Raw genomic sequence first — 12092 nt, forward strand, 5'->3', positions numbered from 1 at the left:
ACGTTGTTAAAATAAACAGTGCGCGCAGATCAAATATAACGCTTCACAGACTGACTTGCTGCAACTGTTTCGTCCTTGCACTGGTCGTTGTTGACTTTTGGCACTGGGGAAACAAACTGAATAAAAGGAACAGGACAAGTACATCTGCATCTCCTACCGTTTTTGAAAAAAAAGACAGTCAGGAGGAGAGTGATGGTGATATCCTGAAGGATAACAGAACTTTCAGTGCTTTAAAATAAAATGGTCATTTATTTGATATTCAGTGTTTAAAGACTCATTTCGAAGTCAGTGATTTTATTGTAATGCTTTTCTTCATTTTCATTGGAAATTAAAGCACATGTTTTCTCCATATCCCAAGATGTGTATTTTTCCCCCAATGAGGTGATGTTTTCAAAGCATGTTATCTATCTGCTCCTGTTCCGGCCCCTTTGTCAAATGTTAGAACTCAATGTGGCCCATGAATCAAAAAGTTTGCCCACCCCTGGTCTAAAACAAGGAAGGAGACCTATACAAACAGAACTCGCAACAAGAGACAGAAACTGAAACCATAGCTACTTTGGATAGAAGACCTGCAACAAAACCAAGATAGAAGAAAAATGACAAAACAGGGTTGTCAACTATGCTTAATACCTGCAAAGAAGAAATGGGGGAAGGAATTCTTCAGTTCATTAAGATCCTATTAGCCCCAGGCTTGCATTGAAAAAACTGTCAAATGGAGGATAGAGACACTGTTACAAAAATGTGAGCTGGTTACATAGCCTGGGAAAGTAATGTCCACTAAGCTGAGCATATGCTCCAAGGCAAGTCCAGTCAAAGATTTGATCTCCTTAGCAGATAGGTTACGCTTTAAAGAACTATCACATCCAACATTTGTTATTCTACATAACGAAAACCTGAAAGGAATGGTAAGATGTGCTCAAATTCCAATGTGAACATTTAAGGCTGAATAAGCAAAACCACAGTAACTACCTATTCTCTAAATTAAGGTCACAAACAAATGAAAACTGCGGGCAAACTTTACATCACGGGAAGAACAGCAACAGTTACATACTCAAAAAAAAAATTTAAGATTACCTCATTGAAGCGAGATGTCTCATGGCAACATCTAAGGCCTGTACAGAGTCCAAAGGAACAGAGATTCGTCCACTAACCAGTGCTTCATGCAACATTCTCCAACTCACAATTGCCATCCATTTAATAGAGACCTTGAATATCCGATCTTTACCTTCTCCAGGAATTGTTACCTCAAAATCCACCTGCAAATAAAACCAGTTAGTTAGTTGACATCCATCTTACGGTTACCGTTTATTTGTACTGGAATATGGGTATTAAATTGTTAAGAGTAATAAAGCATTCTGTTAGTTATAAAAGTTCTAAGAAAATTTCAGAAACAGTGTTCTATTATACAAATTTATAGTATGCAAAGCTACAAACAGGATTTAATCTGTTGCAAGCAAAAATAGGAAACTGTTTCAGTATGGCTACATCTTTTTTTGCTTAGTTCAACAAAATGTCAAAACAGTGCATCTTGCATTTTTTAGTAAATTCAGATGTTGCCAGCTTCTGTAATAGTAAAATAATGTTTTAGCTCACATTAACTTTAGAAGCAAGAACTATTTATATACACACAGAAATATCAAGCCATCTTGTTTTATGATCTTGCAATATCCCTCCTCTGGCCACACCTCCTTTCTCCAGGACAGCTATACCAATCAATCCAAGGGTAAATTTGTGAATACCCCAATCCATTCTTAACTCGTGTTTAAAGGAAGATGGGTCACACTGCTTAGCATGCACTGGAAGTTTATCCCAGAGTTTGGGAGGGGCTGGGTTGTACACCTTTCCCCTGCAGTCTTGGTAAAGATTAAAGTCCTATGTTCTAGTAATGTAGGACATATTGAGCTTCCAAAGAAACAGGAGTGCCAGGACAATCAGGTCTCTAATGGTGCAGTAACAGAGAAAGATCTCCTCTCAAAAGTCTATAAATCACCGAATAAAGGAATAGAACTTCCAGCCTCTCTCGGTAGCTCACGGACTTTAGACATGTCTTCTGTTTGGTTAAGGACCTTTAATGTTTTTCTAATTGTTTTATATGCTTAGTTAAATACATTCCCCAAAGAGGCACCACACTCAATTAACCTAATCATTGCTGAGTAAAAAGGACTGATCACCTCTTTAGAACTTTATATTCCTTTGGCAAATAGGTGGTTGTCACATGAGAGCAGAGGAAGCTATCAAATCCATGCACCTAGTGCCAACACTAATTTCATTTTGTAGTGGTGTGCTGTCTATACAATATAAAGGGAGGGGATGTATACCAAACGTAGAAGTTCACTTTCTAGCACTTAGTCTGGGCAAACATTTAGTTCAAGAGTTTACTAGGAAAAGGTCATTCTGAAGGGTTTGGGTGTCACAGGATAGTTACAATACTCTGCTTGCAGTCATCTGCAAACTTTTTTAGCCAGAATTCTCGTCTCTCTGCTTGGAGATCTGAGAAGTACATACCAAAATGGAAAGGTCCCAGCATCAAGTCCTGAGGGACACGACTGGTCAACTTTCATACTTTGATAAAAAAATTTACAAATCGCACTGTGTGCTGTCTATCAGCCAGTTTCCTATCTATACACCACATACAGTTCGATTTTTAAATTTAGCATTTCTGATGCTAGCATGGGTATACTAACATTATCTATGGCATGATCTCAGTTAGTCTCACTAGGAGTAATAAATAAGTCAGTGATGAGCTAAGGAAAGGCCAGTCTAACATCAAATGGGATAGGTTAATTCAAGGACCAAAAGTGAACCTGGCTAGGCTTAAAATGGCCTGCAAGGACAACTAGCCTAGTATTTACCTATGACCCTATAAAATGGTGTTGACAGTGTTGGCAGGTCAAAATACAATATGTGCAATGCACAGCCACCATCTACAGTCTCCATAACTCTTTTGAAGTTTCTCAGATTAAACAGACAGGACCCACTCTTCACAAAGTCAGACTGTTGGGGTAAAGTAACAGGATTCTTAACATTAGTGTGTGAGATCAGTTAGAATACTTCCCACAGCTTTGTAGAGGATGATGAGAAGTATAATTACCCTGCTCAATCATAGGGCCACCACTGCAACGTTATTACTCAGGGAATGAGCTACTAGCTAACCTCTGGTTAAAACAGTTTAGTGTGCATGCAAGGGCATGGCCAACTGTTAAGCAACCATATCTACTGCCATGTCCCGTGGAGCAAGTATTTGTGGCTCTGGTTACCACTTTTAGTAAATGGTCTGTACAAATAATTTGGGAAGTAAGGGGTTTAGATATTTCAGAGCTTTGAATAGAAGCACTGGGGGTGAAGTTAGCACTGAATTTGTTTGCAATGACGCTTGTTATGCTTTTGATGTCTGTGAAAAAGAGGGGGGTTTGATCTAAGAAATAATTTAAAGGATTTCTTTTTGTTGCAGACCCCCCCGTTGTGGCCAGAATTGTTTTCTGAATTTCACATATTTGTTTCTGTTAGGGACTGCTAGCTCTATCCAATTTTCTAAATAAGTGTAGAATTCCTCAGTGAGGCTTGCTGCCATATTAAGAACCAGAAGGGGCAGTCATAAGTGGAGTTTGGTATATAGAGTACGGTTGAAGTTAGCATGCTTGTAGCACTTAAGGGGTTGCTGTATGAGCTCTTCAGAGTTTAAAGGAGATGGTCAAGTTAGTCTCAGACTTCATAACAGATGGAGATACTAGAAGACTAGTGCAAGAGGTATATTTGTAGGAATTGGGCCAAAAACCCTGTGTCCTCTAGTAAATTAATAATTCACCAACTGCTCAAGGGAATTTTGTTTAAATCTAAAACTCTGTGGCATTTACTACACTGGGAGTATAGGTGCTCCAGTTCACTGAAGAATAGTTAACATTACCCAAAATAAGAGAGCTTTTCTAATAGAAAAAAAATAAGTTATGTACTTACCATAATGCTCCATCTGAGTTGCTGGTTTTCATTTGTCTCCAACCTAAGGGACTCAGATCCAGCACGGATCTGACGTGGCCATATACACCAGCATCGGCTCCAAAGTCCAAGCTCCTCCTCTACCCATAATGCCCTTCACCCCTCCTCCTCTCAGATGGTGTTTGTTGCAGAAACAGCACCAACCTAAAAAGCCAACAGACCTATAAAACATGGCACAACCGGAGGAAGACCCAGATACTGAAAGCTAGCTAGGACAAGAGGGTGTATGTTTCTTCAGTCCGCTATGTAGCCCAAAAACAAGGCAGGTGGATGGAGGGGACGGAAAAGCAACAACTCAGATGGAACGTTATGGTAAGTACATACCTTATTTATCTGAAGTTGTTTTCATTTGGTCTTCAACCTGAGAGTCCGTAGCTACCAACAAAAAACCTGGGAGGTCCTCATGGAAGGATATTCTGGAGCATGGCTGAGCCAAAAGATGCTCTGCTCCTACAAAGATCATCCAATTTATAATGAGAAATGAATGTGACAAGGCCCAAGTTGCAGCAGAACAGATATCAAGAGAAACCCTGGACTAAAAGGCCGCAGAAGTAGAGCGTGATCTGGTAGAATGCGCCCGAACATGTCCTGGTGGAGACAAACATTTGGCTCGATAGGCCAAAGAAATACATTGAAATCCAACGAACAATGGTAACACTAGAGACAGGCTTTCCCAAAAAGGGTTTAGAAAAAAAGACAAAGCAGATCCAATTTATGTAATCTTTTGTTTCTATGAAGGTATAAACTGCAGCCTGTGCACGTCTAGTAGATGTGATTTTCATTTCCCTTTATTTTGGGAATTTGGAAAGAAGACTGGTAAATTAATGACCTGGTTAATACTGGATTCTAAAGCCACCTTCGGCAAGAAAGATGGACTGGTCCGCAGGGACGCATTGTCTTTATGGAAAACTAGGTAAGGAGTCTTAATAGATGATGCTTGAAGCTCCAAAGCCCTCTTTGCCGAGGTAATTGCTACCAAAAAAGCAGTCTTCCATGACAAAAACTGCATCAGAGGCAGCTGGTTCAAACGGGGAAAAACCAAGCCTGCAGAACGAAGACAGCTTGGGGTCCTTAACAGCAGGCCTAAGAAAAGTACCTTTCAGAAAGGCCTTACAAAGTTCAGCCGAAGCTAAGGCGGCCAAATTTTCGCCCACGTGAAAATTGGAAATTATGCCAATTGCACCTTAACAGTAGAAAAACTAGCTCCACAAATAAAAATATCTATAAAAAATCCAAAATGGTACACACTGGAGCTGTAAAGGTATCCAAATCATACTGAGAAGCCCAGATCGAAAAAACGGTTCCATTTCCCAGAGTAGACCTTCCTTGCAGAAGATTTATGAGCTGCAATCAGGATCTTCTTAACAGGAGAAGAAAGCCTGGGAGTCCTGGCTATCATGGAAATTGGAGCAGCCAAGCCGTGAGCTTTAGGCTAACTAGATCCGGGTGAGGAAAGTACAGCTGTGTACACTTGGAAATTGGAGCAGCCAAGCCGTGAGCTTTAGGCTAACTAGATCCGGGTGAGGAAAGTACAGCTGTGTACACTTGCCATAAATGTGGATGTTCGTGTATTCACTGTTGCAGTCATCACATTTGGGTTATCTCTGCCAGGGTAGCCCTCGGCTGGCCCGAATACCAGAGGCTTAGTATTTCTGCATCGGTTGCTGTCACTTCAGAACTGACATCAAGTCATCAGTAGTATAAAGTAAGGCAGCTGACGCCATTACATCAGTTTTTCTTGCCCTAACATGTCAGGAGCCCCCAAATAGCAGCCAGGTTCTGGTGGAAGAACCCCACCAGTAGAAAGTAAATACCAATATATCCCTTGTAAGGAAAGATATGAAAGGGGGATGGAGAGAAGGAAACCAGGACTGCAACAGTGAATACACTCAAACATCTACATTTATTGGAAGTGTACACAACTGTACTATTTTGTGTTTCACTGTTGCAGTCATCACATTTGGGTTGATTCCCAAAGATGAGGAAATGGGTGGAGGTAGTCAAGGAAACTAGGGGATAGCTAGGATGCCCTGCAAGACTGCAGAGGGAAACCCTGCCCCGGATTGGGAGAAGAGAGGCAGGTGGTAATGTTTGGTAAAAGTGTGAACAGATGTCAGAGTGGCAGCCTCCAGGATGTCACTGGTGGGGACTCCTCTGAGGAAAGCTGCAGAGGTGAAGGCTGCTCTGGTAGAGCAGAGTCCTGACCCCTTTGAGGGGAGGCTTTCCATGTCTGTAGCAGAAATGGATGCAGTGTGCTATCCAATTGGAACTGGTTTGTTTGGAGATGGCTTTGCCTTCTGCCTCTGTAGCAGAACTAACCAGCGATTGAGGAGGATTTAGTCTCGTCTAGATAGAATCTGAGCTGTCTGCGTACATCTAGAGAGTGTAGGATCCTTTCCCCCTTGTTCTGGGGATTAGGAAAAATGTGGGCAAATGAATGGATTGGTTGCGAGCCACACTGGACACCACCTTGGGCAAGAAGGATGGGTTAGTTCTGAGGGATGCCTTGTCAGCTAAGAAGATGAAGGGTTCCACAGCCATGAGGCTTTCAGCTCGGACACTTCTGGCTGAAGTGATGGCTAGAAGGAAAGCAGTCTTCCAGGAGAGAAAAGTTTGCTCTGCAGAAGAAGCTTGTTCAAAAGGGGTCAGGGTGAGCTTTTCCAACACAAAGTTAAGGTCCCAAAGCTGTGGTTGGTGTTCTTCTGCGTGGCCTCAAGTTGCTAGCCCCTCTTAGGAAAGTACAGTTGTGTGCACCTACCATAAATGTAGATGTTAGAGTGTCTTCACTGTTGCAGTCATGACTGTAGGGTTCTCCCCTGCCAGCAGGCAGTCCTCGGTCGGCCAGAATCCCAAAGTCTGGGTCCGGCGTCGGCTGTTCAACCATCAAAGCTGACAGCTGACGCCATCTTCTCCAGTCTTTCTTGCCCCAGATGTCAGGAGTCCCAAAATGAAAAAGGTCTCATTTCCTTTGCAAATACACCTCAGAAGAATGGTGAAAAAAGGAACCACACAAAAGTAAAAACAAGAGGGGATAGGAGGGAGGGAAACCCAGACTGCAACAGTGAAGACACACTAACATCTACATTTATGGTAGGTGTACACAACTGCACTATGTTCATCGTTTTTCACTGTTGCAGTCATGACTGTAGGGTAGAATCCCAAAGCTGAAAGAAAGGGAGGTGGTCATAAAGAAGAAGGGGCGGCTAAAATTTCTAGCATTTTATATTTGTATAAAGAAAAATCCAAGTCATCTAACATTTGAGAATAAGTTTTACTAACACCTGCAACAAAACCAAGTTTTACTAACACTGTGTTTAAAAGTTTTCTTGCCAAAGTCATATTGAGCATTGATTCATTTTATATAGGGAAGAGTGAAAGAATGTCAAAGCAAAGAATTTACGAACATTTATACGACATTAGGACCAAAAAAGAAAATAATGCATTATATAAGCACACCAGTGTATGTAAATTAGCTACATTTAGATTTTTTGTGTTAGAAAGTGTGCCAGTTGACCCTAGAGGGGGAATTGGGAAACACTGGTGGAATACAGAGAATTATTTTGGCAAATTGTTTTAGAAGCCAACAGAACACCAGGTCTCAATGACATGATTTCACTTAAGCCAGTGTTAAAGCTGAGGTCTGCTAAATTATAGAATTGTTACACCATTCCAGATAGATGTTATTATATTTTTAGAACAAAATGTTAAGATTTTAGAAATGGTTCATTTACATATATATATATATATATTCATATTTATATATATTTTTTATTTTTTGTACATGCTGTTTATTATAGGGTATGATCTTCATGGTGGTTTTAGGAAGTACAATTTGTGTATGTATGTGTTTTTTATTTAATTGATTGATTTGATTAGTTTTGTCATTGGCTATCAGTAATTAGTTAATGTATTTAAGGTGAGTTCACCAGAGTGCTGTTATCTGATGAAGTCAAGGACAAAAACGTGTTGTGAATTTTCAGCGTTACTTGTATTAAACTGTTAGTGTCACAGTTCCTCGTTTTGGTGCTTTACTTTTGATCAGTGAACGTTGGGGCACCTGCCTTCTTTTTGCGGTTACCAATTTTTAGAAGGCCATTTTCTGCTAAATCTTGATGGCTGTACTTGTAAGAAATCTTTAACTGTTTGCATGGATTTCGCCTTATCCTCCATCTTTTTAATCACTTCTTCAGCTTTTGATCCAAACAAAACATTATGCTGAACAGGAGCATCCAATAATTTAGCTTTCACTTGTTCTGGCAAATTTTGTTCCTTTAGCCATGCATGCCTTCTGACTGTGCCGGAGGCAGCAGCCCTACAAGAAGCCTCCAAGGCATCAAATCCACAGTGAAAACCATGCTTTCCAACTTGCTCAGTGGCATGCAATAAGTCATGTATTTCCTTATCATCTGCACAGGCAGAAATGGAAGTAAGCTTTTGTTTTAAAACAGACAAGAGAAATTGCTGGTATTTCAGCATATGAAACTGACAGTTTAAAGCCCTGATGGACAAAGTAGCAGAAGTGTACACTTTTTTGCCCCATCTTTCTAAAGATCTAGAGTCCTTTTCAGTGGGAATGGGATTTCTGGCAGAAGCGGCCTTAACTCCCTTAGGGCCCTGAGAAATGGTTTCAGGGTCAGCAGAAGGGTTCTTGTATAAAAACTGGTGGGAATCAGGAACCCTGTAATATCTATCCGCTTGACAAGAGCAGGAGGAAAGAATCAGGGTTAAATTAGCCTCCGAAAAAGCATCAGCCACAATATCCAAAACAGGAAGAATAGCCAGGGGTCTATGTTGGGGGAGAAGAAGAAAATCCCTTAGTCTTTTCTTAGATTCTGAATGCTCCTGTCCTCCCCAGTGGAAATGTTCCCTCATGTCATGCAAAGTTTCCCAAAAGAGAAATCCTCAGGGGAGAAGCTGAGGGAATAGATTCCTCAGCATCAGAATCCTCAATAAGGAGGGAATAAATATTCCTGGTCAGAAGAGGAAACTGAAGAAACAGAAGCCTGATCAGAAGAATCATAATAAACATCCTGCCTTGGCCTTTTATCCGGAGGGGGATGTGAACCCCCTAATCATAGTAAGTAAATCCTCCGCCATCTTGAGTAACTCTTTCTGTGACTTGGGAGCCGGATCAGAAGAGGCCTGTGTTGTAGTCTGATTTAGGAGTCTTTGGCTTTGCCTTTACTGTAAGCTGAGTAGGCCTGAAAACCCCTTCGAAGCCGGTACCTGCACAGCGGCTCAACCCATCCGAAGGAGCATTGTCCGAAGGTCCTGCAATAGAGATATTTAAAGGCCTTGTTGGCTCCTCGCGAGAGTCCGTTTGCCATCGGTTCTGAAATGGCCGACGACAGCGGCTGCAAAAGCGCCTCACTGACGACGGCTGAACCTGAAGCTGGCTCCGCAGCGCTATCATCAGATTTGGACCTAGGAGGCCTGTCTTTATCCTTGCGATGTTTGTGAACTCCGGTAGCCTTAACCGTATCCGACAACATTTTGTAGTTAAAGCGCCTACTGAAGTAATGAAAAGCAAAATCGCACCTTCGCTTAATTGTATGCTGATTGAATCTAGCACAAAATCGACAACCAGCGACGCCGTGGTCAGGGCCTAAGCAAGGAATACAGTAAGAATGAAAATCTTATGAGGTATTTGCTTCCCACATGAAATGCAATTAACAACTTTTTGACATCGGACTGGAGCAAGAAAAAATTTCAACGGGTACTTAGCTTTGAGAAAAAGTCTTCAGACTGAAGATATTCAGAAAAAAATCGTCAGGAGTCAGCCAACCGCACTTGCGAACTGCTATCACCGCACGGCAAGAAAGACTGGAGAAGATGGCGCCGACTGTCAGCTTTGTATTCCTGGCGCCTGGCGTCAGGGAGCATGGTTGAACAGCCGACGCCGGACCCAGACTTTGGGATTCTGGCCGACCGAGGCCTGCCTGCCGGCAGGGGAGAACCCTACAGTCATGACTGCAACAGTGAAACACGATGAACATCTGTTTGATCAAAGAGTGTGAGAAAAAGGGGCTGCTCAGTGGGGAAATGAGCAGAGAGAGAGGCATGTATTTTTATACTGGAGAAAGAGAGGCTACTGTGTAGTAGGGTCAGCTAAGTAATCTAGGATGAGAGGGAGGGCTGTGCCGTATTGGCTCCCTTAGCCTGGATCCAGGTGCAGAACATTTCCCATATGTCAGCATAAGACTTTCTAGTGCTAGGGCATCCGGCCTCACGTACATCTAGAACCCGTTTACTGAGGTTGGCAGATTGATCCGGGGCTGCGGAATAAGCTAAGCTGCCAAACTGAGTATCTGCAATTGGGCATGCATGAATTCCTCTTCCATCTGGGTCAAGAGGTTTGGAATCTGAGGAAGATGCCATGGTGGCAGTGGGGACAGGCTGCGCAGCAAAGGGTACAAGTGCTGGTGAGGCCAGTCTGGAGATATAGGAATTGTCCTTAGTTTTTCCTCCTTTATTTTGAGCAGTACCTTGGGGATGAGAGTTAGTGGAGGAAAGCCACAGACCAATAGATTGACCCAGGGGAAGGACAGGGCATCCACTTTCCAAGGAATGCAGTGATGCTCCCTGGTGCAGAACTTGCTGAGCTGATGGTTGGCGTGGGAGTCAAAGAGGTTGACCTTCGGAGTGACCCATTTCTGAGTTATTATGGTGAAGGTTCTTCCGTTCAACTGCCACTTGTGTGGGCCCAGAAGATTTCTGCTTAATTGGTCTGCCAGACAGTTGCAAGAACCTGGTAGGAATTGTGCTAACAGGTGTATGGCAGAGGCTGTGTGCCAAAGGGTCATGGCCAGCCTGCAGAGGGTAAGAGTGAATCCCTCCCTGCTTGTTGACAAGCAACATCACAGTGTGGTGTTGTCTGTTTTGATCAGGAGAGCCCCTGGGGAGAGAAGGGGCTTGAAAGCTATCAAGGAGTGCTGGACAGCCATCTCTTTTTGGTTGATGTGCACAGGGATTTGCTGTGAGCTCCATAAGCCCTGCATGCACCTGCCATCCAGGCGTGAACCCCAAGCATAATCTGATGGGTCTGTGGTGAGGGTTTGGGCAGCGGGGGGTGGTGATAAAGGTAGTCCCTTGTTGTGGGAGCATGCTGTTGCCCACCAAAGAAAATCTTTTCTGAGGCAAGGAATTATAGGTATAAGTCTCGAAATCTTAAGTGTGCTGACGCCAAAGGCTTTTTAGTACCACTGAAGTTTCCTCATATGCAAGTCTGGAATATGGAATGAGTAGTACGCAAGATGCCATGAACTCCAGAGCGTGCAGGATCTTCCTTGCAGATAACTGGGGTCTGGGTAGCTAGTTGAGAGAAGTAGGCTGTCTGGAAAATTAGTTTTCCTGGTGTAAAACAATGAGTGAGAAGGTCACTGAAAAAACATTCAGTAAAAAACAAAATGAAAACTCCAGCAAAGCTAGAACATCCAATGAGTGACCTCCCAAACATCTTAGGCCGAAATATGCATATCCACAGCTAGTGGGGTTTGGCTTTATTGGCCTGAAATTGTCCAGTAAAACGACGAAGCAAGTCATGGGCATTCAGAATCACCATTCAGCTGAAACACCTGTTGTTCATAAGGATCATTTGCATATATCCCATGTGCCACTGATACAAGAGGTTTGGGTGGTCACTCAGTGGAAGTTCTAGCTTTGCTGGAGTTTTCTTTCTTTCTTTTTTTTTTTTTGGTGTAAGGAATGTCATCTGGGATGCTCTGTCCAGGCTTGCTCCCAGAACACAATCCTTTGGGTGGGCACTTGTTTGGATTTATTTTCGTTGATTGTGTACCCTAGGGAGGTTAGTAGGGTCTTAAAGACCAGGTGCTTAAGCAGCTTTTCCTGGCCATCTACCTGAATAAGGCAGTCATCTAACTATGGGTAAATCTGGATATTCCTTTGTCTGCAAAAGGCAATGACCGGAGCCAGACTTTTTGTGAAACCTCTGGGAGCAGTAGATAAGCCAAAGGGAAGTGCAGAGAACTGAAAGTGTTGAGATCCTACCCATCTTTCCAGCATGATTCCCTGAAAGGAATGTGGAGGTAAGGCCTCTTAGATCTAGGGTGGCTAGCCAAGCATTCTTGGAGCATGAGTAG

At 42.7% G+C, this 12092-nt stretch overlaps 1 protein-coding gene across 2 annotated transcripts in view; it reads right to left on the minus strand.

The window, feature by feature from the left end:
- LOC122792214 (protein argonaute-1) overlaps positions 1–12092 on the minus strand; it is a 1920205-nt gene that overhangs the window by 1512151 nt on the left and 395962 nt on the right. For both annotated transcript variants that reach the window (XM_044059955.1, XM_044059956.1), the window contains exon 4: positions 1075–1256. In XM_044059955.1, coding sequence (XP_043915890.1) covers positions 1075–1256 — 182 coding nt within the window. The remainder of the gene's footprint in view (positions 1–1074; positions 1257–12092) is intronic.

Source organism: Protopterus annectens, chromosome 1.part2 (assembly GCF_019279795.1).
Source record: "Protopterus annectens isolate FY-2018-M chromosome 1.part2, PAN1.0, whole genome shotgun sequence".
Taxonomy (NCBI): Eukaryota; Metazoa; Chordata; order Ceratodontiformes; family Protopteridae; genus Protopterus; species Protopterus annectens.